This window comes from Poecile atricapillus, chromosome 2, assembly GCF_030490865.1.
Source record: "Poecile atricapillus isolate bPoeAtr1 chromosome 2, bPoeAtr1.hap1, whole genome shotgun sequence".
Taxonomy (NCBI): domain Eukaryota; kingdom Metazoa; phylum Chordata; class Aves; order Passeriformes; family Paridae; genus Poecile; species Poecile atricapillus.
Window position 1 is genome coordinate 110389188 of NC_081250.1, and position 16981 is coordinate 110406168.

The 16981-nt window shown below is 36.9% G+C and overlaps 1 protein-coding gene across 4 annotated transcripts in view; it reads right to left on the reverse strand.

Moving 5' to 3' along the window:
- TRAPPC8 (trafficking protein particle complex subunit 8) overlaps nt 1–16981 on the reverse strand; it is a 53166-nt gene that overhangs the window by 16348 nt on the left and 19837 nt on the right. For all 4 annotated transcript variants that reach the window (XM_058831645.1, XM_058831644.1, XM_058831643.1 and 1 more), the window contains 12 exons: nt 15826–15926; nt 14241–14346; nt 12581–12712; nt 10412–10636; nt 9262–9370; nt 8335–8529; nt 8013–8143; nt 6858–6932; nt 6047–6173; nt 4854–5011; nt 3639–4081; nt 838–985 (listed from right to left, as the gene is read on the reverse strand). In XM_058831645.1, coding sequence (XP_058687628.1) covers nt 838–985; nt 3639–4081; nt 4854–5011; nt 6047–6173; nt 6858–6932; nt 8013–8143; nt 8335–8529; nt 9262–9370; nt 10412–10636; nt 12581–12712; nt 14241–14346; nt 15826–15926 — 1950 coding nt within the window. The remainder of the gene's footprint in view (nt 1–837; nt 986–3638; nt 4082–4853; nt 5012–6046; nt 6174–6857; nt 6933–8012; nt 8144–8334; nt 8530–9261; nt 9371–10411; nt 10637–12580; nt 12713–14240; nt 14347–15825; nt 15927–16981) is intronic.

Below are 16981 nucleotides of genomic sequence, written 5' to 3' on the forward strand. Positions count from 1 at the left end.
AATGTAGCTTTTGGAGTTGGCTTCCTTTCTTGTAAAGAGTGAGGTGATAGTGGAAAAATAAGCCTCACATCGTTAACTTGGTAGGTCCTTCATATAAACACTCCTCCCTCCTTAAAGGAGTGGACAATACTCAGTAAATGAAGAAAAAAAAACCCAGAGTGTACACACCTTTAAAAGAAAACAAGAAATCAGCTCAGTGGTTCCACTACCAGCTAAGTGTCTATGAATTCTACGAATAGACAATTCAGTTACCTTGTTTTGTGACTGAAAAAATGGGAGCAGCTTTACCAAAAAATGAGTAAATTTAAATTAGCATGGTTTGAGAAAAACTGAGTATTTTCATTTGCTTTAGTAAGTCAACAGATCACAACAGACATATCTATATTTGGATTATATTAGCCAAAATGTTTTTATAGTTTAGTGATAAATGTAAATATAAACTTCCTTCAAGTTGGAGCTTAAATTTTGACTTTGACATTACCACTAATTCTACCAGTGTTTTCTCTGAAAGAGAAACTTCTGAAAGGTTTCACGGGACAAACAGCTCTGAATGAGACAACCTTGGAAGCTGCAATCAAGAACATTCATCAATTTGGAATAAATCTTCCTAAAAACACTATGAGCTATAGTCTTGCAATATGATTAGTATAGGTAAATTCCAGAGAGTTAGGATATAACTTCTTATTAATATTCTTTCCAACAGAAATTGAATGGTCAAATATGCAAGGTTTTGGGTTTTTTTCCTTGTTTGCAAAGTTACTGTAGAAAAAATTGAGTCTTGGTTCATATCTGCTGAGCTTCAGGACAGTATTATTTTAAATACAAGTAACAACTTACAGTATTGATATTTTCTACATCCACAAAGAGTAACATGTTGTCCCCTCTGCCTTCTTCATCCCCAAGTGCATTACTTCTGCAGACAGTAGCCCGAATGTGCAGAGACCGGCTTGTACAAATAACTGCAGTGTGCCTTAATACTCTATGACTAGGAAAGGGAGGAAGGCGAAGGAGAGAAAAAAAAAAAAATACATTTTGAACAACCAGGACTGCCCAGAACATGACATCAAAAAATTTAGCTTTTATGTTTGCCAATATTAAGCCCATTAGACAATTTGTCCACTTCAACCACCAAATATACACTTTTCACTGAAGATACCCTATCAAACCTACTTTATTTTTAACCATCTTGCTGCATGGGTAGGTGCTCTTTAAACACACAGTCTCAGCCATGTGAAATATTGGAGAAAAAGGTTCAGTTGTTACCATAAGGAAAAATACTTCAGAAATGTTGCAGATGTAAGACAACCGGCAGAGTGAAAGCAAATAGACATGCATTGGCACACAGATACCATCAAGCTATTTAATGCCACCAAATGCTCCAGAACACAGTTTCTGAGTAAATAAGCCAGAGAAAGAACACTATTTAGTCACATCGCTTGCCATAAATATTTACTAAAAAGCAATTAGAATACCACTGCATGTAATAAATTCTCCTGAAAAGAGAATTATTAAAAAAAAATTAAAAAAAAAAAAAAAAGAGAGAACTGAACCACTGCTACCCTGCCTTTTCCCAGGCATGCTCAACCTCCAGGACAGCAGTCCCTTTGTGAAAGTTATCGTCCTTCTTTTCTAAAGATGAATACAATTCCATTCTTAGACACCATCAAAACACATGATCTTTTTCCTACGTAGAAGTTTTCAGTTACCATAACTTCCATTTGGAAACATTTTAGCGGTATGTAAAAAGTTTGATAGGCACTACCTACTAAATATGTTGAAACGCCCTGTAACACCTGATTTTGGAAGGAAAAAAAATCAGTGGCTTCCTAAACTCTACTTCAAAATGTCACAATTACAGAAGAAACTTTGAAGTTTTGCAGTTAATATTCAGATATACAGATACGTATATAGCTTTCAAGCACAAATTACATCATTTTCTGAACACTTAAAAGCTATGCCCAGTCTAAAAAGAGCTCTCTTACACCAGAGCAATTCCCTTAAGTTCCCCTCAAAACTTCAGTATAGTAAGGAACAAGTACATTACCCAAACAACCCTCTTCCATCCCTTAAACACCTCTGTTTCTGAATACTATGAGCTGTAGGAGGACAAACTCCCTATTCCTACAGACTAGATTAGAGCCAAATGAAATGCTAATTTTGGTATTTCAGAAGCTACAGAAAAATATAAACCAAGGGTGCATTTGCATGACTTCAGTTTTGAGACTATGCTACTGATTCACTCTCAACCATCTTCAACTTACTCTGCTTTGGTTTACACTGGAAACCAGTCTCACAGCACATGAACTTTGTTTCTCTCTCAGAACTAGCCTAGAAAACAAGCTTCAGCAACAAGACATTCAGTCCATCTTACTAGAGTTTATCTGTACCCTGGTACAGACACCAAGTGTGCAGGTTTAGGTTGGGACTGTTAATTTTCTCCACAGTAGCTGGTAAGTGGTCATGTTTTGGATTTGTGCTAGAAATAGTGCTGACACAGGAATGTTTTTGTTATTGCTGAGAAGGGCTTGAACAGGATCAAGGCCCTTTCTGCTTCTCACCTCACCCCACCAGCAAGCAGGCTGGGGTTGTACAAAAAGGTGACATGGCTGACATCCAACTGACCAACAGGATACTCCATACCATACGGTGTCATGCTCAGCTTCCACCCTCAAATTAAGCCTTCTGATCTTGTTTTTCATAGTTGTAGCTACTTTCTCAGGAAAGTAACTGTAAACATAGATGTTCAGGCATTCCTTTTAAGAAACATCTTTTGATGGACCTTTCGCATGACCAGTGTGCTTAGGAAGGTGGTAACTTAATTATCCAACCCCTGGTCACTGGCAAGAATCTATATATATATATATATATATATACTGGAGTCAGAGAATAAAGTCATGAGTTTTTGTTCCTAAAGGCAGTAGTGTGAATCATTTTGTGTCCTCTAGCAACACTCAGCAATAAAACTAGGGAGAAAGAAAAAGCAGGGCCTGATGACATATTTTCCCAAGTAATCATTACACATGATGGAGCCCCCTCTTTTCTGAAAACCTGCCTGCCCAGAGGAAGTGGTGAATTAATTTCTTGGGGTTGCTTTAGCTTGTGACATCAAACTTGACAGTGGAATCTCTCAGGATGGTCCAAAAAGGAACTATACAACAGCATGCAAGTCAAACTTGGTATTTAATCCCTCCAAAGAGAACATCTTTCATCACAATACAATTACTAACCAAATTTTAACTAAGAACAAAATCTTTCATTCAAGGTAGACAAGATTTTGTTTTATAAAATGTAGAAATAAATTAGGTTATGATTTTTCACCTCAAAGATGTGGTTCCAGAGGAACTAAATACGAACAAAGTTTGTTTTAACAGAATTCCATTAACCCTCCTTCTATTAAATTATTTTAATAGTTTAGTATTTACTACTTCAAATAAAGCAGTGTAGGCTATACAATTTCCTATGAAAATTAGATCATATATTAGAAAAAAATCTGCTTAAAATAGCAGATAACAGACCATTTTCACATCATCACAGCAATTGAGAGAAATCCAGTAATACTTTCAGCATTACAATCACAGACTCACAGAATCTAATGTGTCTAATAAGCACAACAGAAAATGTAGATTAGGTAAACTTACCACATTTTTGAGTGCTTTTTAACACTTTCGTAGTAAAACAAGAAGTTAATTTCATGAACACCTTCTTCATCTGGTCCCCGTAACCACATTGGCAGCTGTACTGAAGCCCCAGGAAGAAGAACAGCATCAGGAAGTGGAACCTGTATTACTTCAGGTGAACCTCCTGTACCAACCCCAAAGTCTGCAGAAGAAGCTGAAGACAGCAGTGCTGTTCGCACTGAGGTAGGATCTGTCACAACAGTCTTGTAAGCACTACAGTTCTCAGAGGCTGAAGGACTTAGTGGCGTTAGAACAGCAGTATTTCCACCAAAAGTGAAAAATTCTGGATGCTTAGAAACAACCTTCAGTGCAGTAAGAGGACACTTGCTTACATTTACAAATTCTACGTATGCTTTTCTGATTTCTCCACAGAGAAGCCCTGTAGGAAAATTTATAAAGAACACCTGTATGGGAGAGAAAAGGAGAAAATAAAAACCTGAACACTGAGCCAAGTTGGGAATGCCATGAAAACATCCATTAACACAAATTATACTGCTGCCTAGAGCTTCCAGAGGGGAAGTGAAGAGGGAGGTTCACCTGAAATCCAGTGATCAGACATGTGGGAATGGCTCAAAGCTGCACCAGGGGAGCTTTAGACTGGACATTAAGATGCATTTCTGTATAGAGAGGGTGGTCAAACAGTGGAATAGGCTTCCTAGAGAGGTGGTCAATGCCCCAAGCCTGTCACTGTTCAAGAGGCATTTGGACAAAGACATTAACATACTGTAACTTGGTCAGGCAGCTGGACTGGATGATCACTGTAGTCCCATCTAGCTGATCCATCCCAATCTATAGGGCCCTGTCATTAATCAGTCACTCACACCATTTTAATAACCCTAGAGCACCATATTTTAATTAACTAGCTAGAATAACTTTTCTAAATGAATGGCAGGCAAGCAGAAAAAAAAAGCTTCTTTGCCTGTTCCCTGTTCACCTTAAAATCTGGCTACCAAAGCTGTTGCTAACTAAAATTCTGAAGGGAATATATCAATTTCAGAAGGATACTAATTTTGAGGCTTCAAGTTTCAACTGAAAAAACCCACTGAAGTTTGTCATTGACAGATCAGAAATTACCTGGAAAGATTTAGGCATTAACAAAATCCAAGCTGTCGTTGTTAGGGCTACATTTATAAACTGCTATTTTCTCAAAACTGTCAATAAGAATTAGTTACATACCTCCAACAAAGGCATTTCTTCTGTAATAATGGGATCTAAACGTCGATCAGGTCCATATTTAATAGATGTTTTTTCCTCTTTTGTGTTATTAAGTCGAGGTCCTTGGATTTCCAAATCTTGTCGTCCTCGTACAGATAACCCATTGGAAACAAATTTTCCTGAAAAAAATTTTAAAACTTTTCTTTAGTTGGGTTTTTTCAAGTAATTCCTGACTTTGTCTCTAAGAAATGATCCAAAGTTCCCAATCCAATCTTGAAAGTCATTTTAGTTTTTGTTATTGGGCCCGTGCAGTGTTCATTGATTAAGCAACATCACCAACAAAGAACTATTCAAAGTTTACAGTCACATAACACATGGTTAGTTCAAGTTCCAACAGCCAGTTATCTATTGTTGTGGACTTATTCTGCCCTTCAATAGTTTGACTACAACTGGAAGAGAAGCAGCAGACATACTGCATGAAGCTGATGCATTTATTTCCTTTCCCAATTTCTGCCAGGCTAGAACAGTCTCTTAGAGGATTATTTCCTTTAAAGACAGCCACCACTCCCCAAATCATTTTTATTCAAAAGGTTTCAGCCTCTAGATAAACAAGTTTCTGTTTCTTTCAGATACTTTCACATGTTTTAATCTCCATTTCCTCTAACAACTAAATTCTCCATGTGAGAGAATTTCAGATGACTGATCCAACAAAACAGATCAAGTAGCATGCATTCAATTGCCCATTTATATATTAATGTAAAAGAAAGAATTCAAGATACTAAAAAAACCCTGCATCAGCCAAATTTAAATTTGGGAATCTATAAAAAGAACTTAAATGTAACATTTAGACAGGAGTTGAAAGTTAAAGCAAAAAGATGAAAAAGAAAAATGAATGGCAAGAAAGTCAATGAAAGTTTGTATAAATTCAACATGGCATAGATGGAATATTTACATTTTGCTTTTTTACTGGTTTCAAATTTTTAACAGATTTAAAAGGAGCAATAAAATATGGATACGGCATCCTTCCTCATGGGATTCCTACAAGAGCCAATCTGTTCCTTTCCCATTTCAGCTGTTTCTCTTATTTCTACATCCCTACCTGATGGAAGGCCTTGTATCATGGCAAACACTGAACACTGGAATTCAGTTCTACTCTGCAGAAGCCACGTCTCTTCCTTCCAGAAACACACAATTTAAGGTAATAGCACACTTACCTGTCTGTAATCCAACAGAAGGATCTATCCCATCTAATGATACAGCACCTTGAACACTGCCAAGATTATAAACGACTCCCAGAATATGTAGCTCCCCTGTTTGATGGGGAAAGAGCTTTAGTCTTGCCTGTGGAGATATGTTAAATTTTTGTTGTTGTTGCTACTAGAAAGAAGAATTATTACAGTTAAATGTCCAATTGCTAAACACACTCACAGCTACATTTACTTTATAGCTATGTCAGACATAACTGCACCAGTAAATATATATCATTTACTAGATTCAAAATTTCATACACATGGAAACCAGTTCAGAGCTGAGAAATGTTCATTACATTAGGAAAAATTCTTTCAAGTTAACTTTTATTGTGATTAACAGGGGCAGAACCACAGAATGATGGAAGCTGGAATGGACTTCTGGAGGTCATTGTGCCCAAATTGCCTGCTCAAGCAGGACCATCTACAGCCAGCTGCCCAGGACCATATCCAACGGGCTCTTAACATCTCCCAATATGGATACTCCCACAGTCTCTCTGAGCAACCTATGCCAAGTGCTCAAGCACCATCATGTTTACAAAATAAGTGTTACAAATAAAGTTATAAATGTTTCTTGATGCTCAGGAGAAGCCTCGTGTACCCACTGTCTCTGGTTCTGTCACATTTATACAAAGCGATAGGATATATCAGATACTGGAATTTCTGATTCAGTCATGTGTTCTGCCAGTATAGCATGAAGTTCAGATCATAACAAGTCTGAAATGCACACTAAAATTCAACTGAAAAGACTATTTTTAAAACAGAGTATAGTACTTACCACTTTTGTCTCCTCACTATTAATTAAAAATTCTGCTATTGCTTCAGTTCCTACCATATCTTCATCACACGTACCCTGAAAAGAAGAAACAGCTCTTTAGATACTATTACTCCTAGGCAGAAAGTGTGTCATAAATAATATTTCCAATACCCTTCCTTAAGTGCTCAAGGAAAAAAATCATACAAACTTCCAAACAGTTAGGAAAAGCAAGTGCTGCATGCTCAGCATCTCAGCATTTATGAATTAAAAAAGCAGCTTGAGAGCTCAGTAAACATTTATTTAGGAGAAATTTAAGATTTAGCACTATTAAACTGGAACCAGTCCAAATCTGTTTCATTGATATTCACAGAAGTACTTATCACACCATTAAAGCAGCAGTTCACATCAGAACTGTAGGGAAAGTGTATGGTAAGCCTTGAGATTTAAACTATGTGGAATCATGTTTATAACTCTGGTAAATACTTACAGCACCTTTAGAGATCATTGTGTTCCCAATGTTTTGGCCAGGAAAACAAATGATTTAGGCATTTACTGTACCATTCAGTATTAGAACATATTAAAACCTTTAAAACCTGGATGTGACAACAATCCATCAGAGCTTTTTCTCAGCATTAGTTGGAGTATTAACTTGAACAGTAGCACAACACGAACAGTAGCACAATAGCTCATCTAAAGTATTCAGAACATTAATTTTTAATTTTCATTTCTCTTCTAATCAAGATACCAAGATGTTCCTGTGTTATACAAGCAGTTTTTCAAAACACACATTTCACTATGTACAGTAGCTCAAATAAGAAAAGGGTATTTGATAACCTACTGACACTGATACTTGCAGGTCACAGCTAGAGTGATCAAAACAGATGCAGTACACATACGATGAAATCTTGGAAGTATTTTGTTTTGCATTCAGCTTTACAATACATGTTACAACTTGTTTGTTGACTTGGCTGCTTTGTGCCCTACAGATCTAAGAAAATCTAGCTAGTATAAAAATATCAGTAGCTAGTTTTCCCTTGCCCTTTTTTTTAGTTTACACTTAAACCTCTGTGTTTAATGTTTATACTTAAATGTTTTCGTATTATAGAATTTTGAATACTCAACATATACTCCGTACCTGCAGCTGTTTGGGTTGGAAAAGGATGAAGCTTCCCTTACCTGTTCTTTCGTTTCTCCATCATGCTTTGCACTGAAGTCTTTAGGTTGAAACTTCCACAGCAATGAAAGGTCAGTCAAAAGAAGTGGAACTTTCAGAGGGTTTCGGAAGGACACTTCTACAGTTATTGGTTCTGTCAAAAAGGTGCAAGAAAATAATGACAACAGGCTTTCCCCATCACAGTCTGAAGGCTCACCTATCTCAGTATTCATATACAAACAACCTACACAAGAATGTTGGTTCAAATCTGTAGTAAGACAGAAAATATTAATACAAATTTATCTAACTCAGTTTATTTCTGAAGTGTAAAAATCTTGACTTTACCTTCTATCACTGCAAGAGGAAATTTGGAGTTATCTGAGTAGCGATTTAAACAGAATTGTGTTGGCTGAAAGTTTGAAGGTATTGTTCCTTTATTTATCACAGACACAACTTGCTCCTCAAGCTCCTTCCACTGTTGTGATGATTCCGAGTCATACTCCTGATCCAGGCTTACATGTGTAGCTGCCTGCTTTTCACCTGAGGAGAGAAAGGCAGTCTTAGAAGGTGAGAAGAGCAACGTGCAACAGCTGCATCAGAGGGTTGCACTGGCAATTTGGTAACTACTCTTAAAATATTTTAAGTTCTAGGTCAGTATCATTCTTATGCTACAACTGATTTTAAAAAGTGAAGTGTAGTACAGTTTGAAACACACCTATGGAAGACAACACTGAGAATAATTTGAGTACAGTTCAATTTGAATACCATGGCATTCCAAGATTTTAGCATGATGCAAGGTATATTCAGGCTACAGATCATTTTTCTTTGTTACAGACTACAACCCCACAATACAGCCCTGGTTTATGTAAGAATTTCCACTCAGGTTTCTTTGTATTCAGGAATCAGAGTGTTTAAATACTTCATCCTAGAGGAAGTTAACTGTAAAGCTAATTTGTAGCATTGCCACTGGTGTCCAGTATTTGCTACAGCAATAAGAATCCCTTTCATGTAGCTCATTACACACTTCTATTGAAGCTTTCCAGGTGAGAAAAACAGTGATAGTACAACCACATACTCAGATTTTGTATTTACACAGGAAGTCTGAAAACATCCAGCAAGTAGGTATTAAGTTCAAGCTCTTCTTTTGAAATATTTTTAAGTCACCCAGTCACTCTAGTTTTACACAATGACTGACTTAAATGCACCAACTCTTCCACGTATTTTGATTCCTTAAAAAAGGGACTTGAAACTATTTACTTAAAATTTTCTAACCTTCTGCTGGTCGTCGATCATGGCCAAAGAAAACACGAGTTGCTGAGCTGTTAATATATGGTAAAGGGAGCTGTGGTAAGGGACCATCAGGTGACAGCTGAGCTGCATTCTGGGCAAAGGAGCAAGAAAACAGAGTGTCATGTACCTTACCAATGGTAAGGAAGCCAAGCTAAAAACACTCAATGTTTGAACAGGGAGTACATTTAGGATAGAATAAATAATTTCAATTAACTGTTTGACATAGTTTATTTCTCTTTAATAAGAGTTTATGAAATCTTTACGGGAAAAGAATAATTCTTTTAACTCTGAAATCTAATCACTATTGTGGCTGCATTGCTATTACAAGCTTTATTTGATGCAAAGCTTGACTGTCTAATTCAGAATTTGATAAGCTACATTTACTAACCCACCACCATTAAACAAGACTGCTGACAAGCTGAGCTGCGGATTCAAACACCAGCTTTTGAGTAAGGTGTGCCATAACTTAAACACCACAGAAATTCTGTTCTTAAGCTTTAAAAGACTGTATCTACATGGCTGCATATTGTGTAGCAATATCAGCACTAAACACCCCATAATATATATGGCATACTGCAATCCAGAATCACCCCGTGAACTTAAACACAGCTCCATGAGTCACTTGATCCATCTAATTTTATCTTTATTAAAGAATGAAATCCACTATATGGATGTTGACAGAGCTACCTAGTCTTTATTAAATATGTATTATCAAAAGCCCCCAAATTCATTACAAATTGATCAAAACAGGACAAATCCATTTCCTCTAAGAAACTATGAAACTTATCACAACTACAATTAAGCCATGATCCTCAAAAAACAGACTTTATTACAATAAAAATACATACACTACTGTAATATTAACCTTTACTTATCCCCATCTGTGAAAGTACTACACACATGAGGTGCAGCATATGTGGGATTTTGAAGTCTGAGGAAAAAAACTGAACACATCAACTAGATTAAAAAACCCAAAACAACTCTGGAACAAAGCAGATAAAATAGAAAATCATTTAATGATTTAATAGAAAATTGGTAGTAATAAAATTACTTATTTTAGCACTTATATTTAGTACTTATTTAGTATTTATTTTATTCAAGAAACAAGAGACAAGGAAATCATTTACCTTACCTTATAGACATAAAGATATTCTCGTAAAAAAGCTCCTTGCTGAGCTGGAGGTTGTTTACTGTCATTGATCAAAATATGCCTGAATGCAGACACAGCATTGTCCAGCTGACGAAGCGTAAAGGACTGACGACCAATGGTGAAGTTAATGTGGTCTTCTGCAAGAGACCAACCCTTCCCTTTGTAAACCTGCATGGCTTGACAGTAGCAACGTAAGGCATGTCTCTTCTGCAAGAAAAAAGGTAATTTCTCAAATAATCCCATTATCCACTGCCTGTAATTATAACATTACGAAGACTGAACAGTAAGTCAGAAAAGTAGATTCTACCACATCACCACCACTATGTGAAGTGTAATGTTTCAGAATTGTGCCTCACAGAATCCAGTCAATACTAATCTAAGCACAGAGGTGTTTGTTCCGGCAGTAGAGCCTGGCCTCCAGATTAAGTTCACATTTTCAAAGACTATAGTAACAGGCAGTAAGTTGAAAAGCAAATAACAAGCAACGACTACTTTTAGAATAATGTTTGAAGTTCCTTTAGGACTTTAGACTGCTAAAATCTACAGAGCTCTACTGGCATGCCTCAAGACATAAGCTGGATTTAACACATTTCATTCCACCCAAACTGAACTTTCAGTGTGATACTTTCAGCCAACTGTTGTTTAGTATACATACCTGGGACAAAAAATGCATGCCAAGAAAACAAACAAAACACAGACCTACAGTACATACAAGAAAAATTACCAATCACCACATCAGCCACTGGGAGATAGATGGCCTGATCCCAGTCAGCTCCACAGTTTCTTTCCTGTACATCAGGACCCAGGCATTCAATCCCAAGTCTAGGTATTGAACAGCTGTATAGACATTCACTGTACAGCTAAGTCTCAGCTTCTAAAAAATGGCAACAGCATTCCCTTACAGCACTAATGGAGACAAAATCTAATATAAGTTCACACTGGCATGGTGATGACAGCAGAGTACAAGCACTGAAAAATTAACATCAGCATGTACTAGTGACACTTTAAAATACGGTATCACGGTCTGCAGCTAAACAGCCTGGCTGCTTTCTCTTCAGTAGCACTTCATATTTTGGTACCCTAACAATATGAAAAAAAAATAGCTACATTTCCTGTAACACTGAAAAACTATTTCTTGGAAACCAGAATTCCTACAAATATTAGACACAAATAACAAAGAGAACTGTTACACAAAGTCAAAACTGTACAAAACACATTCACTTTCCCAGACAAAGAACAAGATATAAAAGAATAAATACATGAAAAACTGATCAATAGCTTCCTGTCAGTACTATTCTGTCCTAACAGACAGGAAAACTACTGCATGAAGAAAACCAAGGAGGGGGAGAAGTACTCCCACTATTCCTCACATCACAGAAGCCAACAATGCAAAAAACCACCTTTTTTTTTGTCTCACCAAGACAGTGAGGCTGAGATTAGGTGGGAGAAAATCCTCAACCAACACCACAGGACTTTGTTCCTAATAGAATTTTGACATCTTGGTTCTCCTGTACTGTCTTGAAATAACCTCAGCAGGAATCAAGCGCAAGCATATCTTTACAGAATGTATCCCAGAATTAATGCAGAAACAAGTGCAGAAGTTCTATCCAAAAAAGTTTCTCTACCATAGTTAGAGCTGCCTGCAAAGGAATGTGAATGGGAGTAAAAACAATCTCATCTCTATTGGTTTAACTGCCACTTACATCTAACAGGCATAGAGATGCTTTGGTTTGTCATGCAGTAACTGTTCACAAACCTGCAACTCCAATAAAGAACATGTATTTAAGGCACCAGGAAAAACAAATATCTAGATTTTGCTATTATTCTAATAAACTGAATAAATTCACCCTTATCTCAAGAGTAAAAATATTCCTTTGCCAAAAAAAGCCTTGAAAATTACTGTGTATAAAATGAGACTCAAAAATGAAAACATCACTTAAGTTTCAAGCCAGAGATCTTCAGCATTACTTCAGAAAAGCAGTAATAGACTAGGGTGGTCAATCCAGAAGTAATTTTCAGAAGATTACAGAACAGAATACTGCAGACTAATACAGGAGTGTCAGAAGCCAAGCATCTTTTTCCAGGCTTATAACACTCTTAACACATTTTTCAAATTATCTAGTACCGGGCATATTTTCCATGAATACTTACCTGACCTGCTTTACTAAATCTGTGGCCAGCCAATATCATATGAAATGCAAACTTTCTAACCATGGGACTTTTCATGTTTATAAAACAATGGGCTGCCTGCTCCAATAGGAGTGCACTGCGAAGATCTGAATCCTGTTTAAAAGGAAAAAAGAAGAATTAGCCTGAATTGAATAAAGGTAACAGTGGCATTTTAATGCTAAGAGGGACAGTAAGTTGGAAGAGTTCTATGAAGTTAAAGATTCTTTTATATGCAAACATATACATATGTGAGCACAAAAAAATAACACAAAGTATTTTTCAACAGTGTTCAATACCATCATGTTCTTACTTCTAGTGAAGCATATATGAACCTGTTTCAGTATGAGCAACAAAAGAAATATTTTCTGCTTTTTCAGTTACTCAGGCTACAGTTTCAAACACCATTACCTCTGAAGCACTCTCCTACCTTTTCCCCTCCCTCCCCCTGCAGATATTAAGTCCAGAACCAAAAAATAAGACCTCTACCAAGATGACTGAAAAATAGAGGGAGCAATGAAACTTGGTGTATTTTTATGACATGAACCTTTTGAACCTATTGATTTCTTAATGTACAATTTCTTACTGTGATACTCTTCTCTTCTCCTGCCAATACACAGCTATATTACTTTAACCAATCAGAACAGAATCTACTTGATTTTACCACAGCTCAACTCCATGCTATCACTGATGTTCAAGTATATATCTTGACCATAAATATAAGTCTCTGAGACACCAATATAGTATCCTGTGAAGATTTTCCTTGCAACTACCAAAATGCTCCATAGGCATACTATTGTATGTACAGTGCAATTTTAAGTTGTAAAATGACCATGCAGAGCTAATAGTATTTAAATTCCTTGCCTAAATATCTTAGGCTGCTCTTGTAAACATTGCTAGCAAGCTTAATTTGAAAGGACAAGAATGAAGCTACAGAGACACTCGAGAAAGAAAATTAGAAAACTAAACAGATTTATTCCACGCTTGTCTCAGGAAAGTCTCAGAAGCATCACATTTGGTGCAGCTGGCCATGAAGCCAAAAATACCAGTTAGACTTCCCTCCAACCTTTAAAGGAGATGCTACACTATCACTGGAATTACATTTTTCTTCACTCCTTTTCAAGGAAGACAATTCCTGGGTCAGAAGCTGATTCCATGCTTAATTTCTGACAATTAATATCAGAGAAGTGTAGGGTTTCACTTAGACAGTAAGATTCTAATGATTTGTACCACCTGAACTATAGTAATGCCTCAGTTGCTTAAGCTGTAGAGAACTTCTGATTATATATGGGATAGCATCCACTGTGGCTCTGGCAAGCCATGCTAATACTTTTAACACATGAGTTTGTAAGCTACACCATCCAAGAGCTAAGCAACTGTCAAAGAAAATTAGTTACAAAGCCAAAGATAACATATTTAGCATGGTTAAGGAAGTCAAGCAAGTCATTTGCCTAGAAAAATAATAACTGTACTAGTTCCTTCACCTACAGTGTAAACAGCTTTCTTCACTTCATGCTCTATACCTGTTCATTTGCTACCTTTGGCTAGAAAATATTGTAGGACAAGAATCAGAAGGTAACCTAGAAGTGTTTGGATAAGAAAACAAATAGTGAGAGGGCAGAAATGGAAAAAAACTAAGTTTTACCTCACTGGTTAAACGAATCAGAAGAGCAGCTGCCTCTGAATATTTGCTTTGACTTTTTAAGATTTCAGCACTAAGCAGTACACAGCGCTCAGCCAGAACCATGTTCCTAAAGTAAAAACATACATGTATTAATAAATATTTATCAAAATAAACCTCTGAAAACTTTTTATCTCAAATCTTACTATTTTCTATACATGGCATCAGACTGAGGTTCTGTTGCTTATTTCTTCTTAAAGCAAAATATATGAAAGTTCACTCTCCACAATACAATTACATACAGATTGACACATTAAGTGTTCAATCCTACTATAACAGGAGCTTTATGAAAGTCAAAGCTGGAGAGAGTTTTTAAGAACAGTACTGTATTTGTAAAAATAGCAACTAAAACAATCTGATAAACAAGAAGTCCAAGTCAGAAGCAGGTTGTACTGGCAGGTTGTACCTGGGTACCAGGTGCCCATCAAGATGCTCTGTCACACCCCCTGCTCAGCAACACAGGGGAAGAGGATCAGACTAAAAACCTCATGTGCCCAGAAAGGGACAGCAAGATCACTCACCAGTTAGTCACAGGCAAAACAAGCTTGTTTCATCTTGTTCGGGAAAGATTAATTTATTTCCAATTAATAACTGAATAGCACAGTGATAAATAAAACCAGAAATAAAGCACCTTCTCCTGACAAATCCTCCTTCCCAGGCTCAAGTTTACTCCCAACTCTTCTACTTCCTCCTCCCCACAGTCAGGGCAGGGGAAGAGGGAAAAGGAGCTGTGGTCACTTCATAACATTTCTCCTCTGTTGCTTCTTCCTCCACATCCTCCTCCCCTGTTCCAATGTGGGGACCCTCCCATAGATGCAGTTCTTCAAGAACTGCTTCCATGTGTATCTTTTCTGCAGCGTACAGTCCTTCAGGAACTGACTGTTTCAGTGTGGTTTTCCACAGGTCACAGCTCCTGTCAGCAACCTGCTGTGGCATAGACTCTGTACAGGCTACAGCCACCTTCAGGGTACATGCACCTGTTCTGGTATTGGGACAGGCTGCAGGGTAGATCCCTGCTTCCCATGCGCCTCTGTGGACTGCAAGGGAAAATCTGTTTCAGTATGGTATTCACCACAGGTGGCAGGGAAGTGCCGCCTTCTGACCTTGGTATCAGCAGGGCTGTTTCTCTCATTTTCTAACTCCTTTCTCACAGCTGCTGCACAGCTATTTTTACCCTTTATTAAATGTGTTATCACAGAGGTAACAGCAGCACGACCAGCTTGGACAGCAACAAGTCCATTTTGGAGCTGAGTGAAAACTGATTCTGCCACAAGCAACTTCAGCTGTCTTCTCAAAGAAACCTTCCTTGCAGCCATCCCACTACCTTAAAATATACCATGTGAATTCAATACACAAGTTCAATAAGCACTCTGTTAAGAATAGAGCAGATCTCCTTTCATGCTATCCTAGATATGTTAGTTTATCTTAGTCATTAAAAAGTTACCATCACTATGTGATATACTGGCACAATTTTACTGTGCAGGGCAAAAAAGTTAAGCCACCAGATCTTTCGACTTTCACTGGATCAGAACAAAAGAAAGCAACATACTTGCAGATATCTCGATAGGTCTGAATTGCTGTCTCCATATAATGAGCAGGATATGGCCTAGGAGCTCCAGGTTGAAGAAAAGCTGATACTGCTGCCATTTCCTACAAGAGAAATTCTGTACTGTCACTGTAATCTTTTCAACAAATCATAAACGTCAAAAGAGTGAAGAACATGTTTCAATAGCTACTAGATACAAGATCTTCATCTAATCAGTTACAGGCATATAAAAGTATCAATACACTGTAAGTGACAAAAGGATTAATACAACAGCTTGTGTATGGCCCTACTTACAATTAGCCAGAGAGTTACACACAGAAGTGTTTGCAGTTGACAGTACCCTCAACGTTGTGCAGAAGCATTGATTCAGTACAGTTCTATAAGTCCAAAAGAATTTCCTATTATCTGGAAGATTGTTCCTGTAAAGTAGCACTACCATGTACTTTAAGATGAGGACTGTTTTTTGAGTTTTGCTTAAGTGAAATTACATGATCAGCTTCCAAGGAAACTCTAGTATAAAGATGCAGTCTGAAATTTTACTTCTTTTCTCATTGATTGAAAATATGAGAGCAAAGATTTTCTGCAGAAAGTAAACACTAAGACTAGTAGATTGGAACAAATTCATAATTAAGATTGCTTCCATTCATTTGGAAATTAAGATTTCTTATTACTCTGCTTATTCAGATTATCCAAATGCACAGCAACTGTCTGAACTGAAAAAACAGACATTTAAGTAAAATTTTTAATCAAGAAGTAAAGGTGTACAATAATGCTTCCATAGCTCTGTGAAGCAGTTTCAAATTTTAGCAAGTTAACCAGACTAAAGTTTACAATACATATCTTCTAAAAATTGATAAAATTACTCATTTTCCCCCAGTACTCCCATTTATCTTGTTGAAAATTACTTTAGTCTTAAACACCTTCATTCTTAGGAAGAAATTATGAATGAGTATGTGTTTAGAGTGAAATTCAGTAGTGACATATTCAAAGTATAGCCTTCAAGTTTTAAATACCCCAAAAACAGGTACAATACCATATTTATAGTGACAGAGTAATGAATTTCTGGCAAATAAGTATTTTGCCTAAGTCTGTAAGAGACACTATAAAGCTATTTTACATCTGGCTTTGTGTAATCAGTTTAAAAATCCATTTTTCTGGA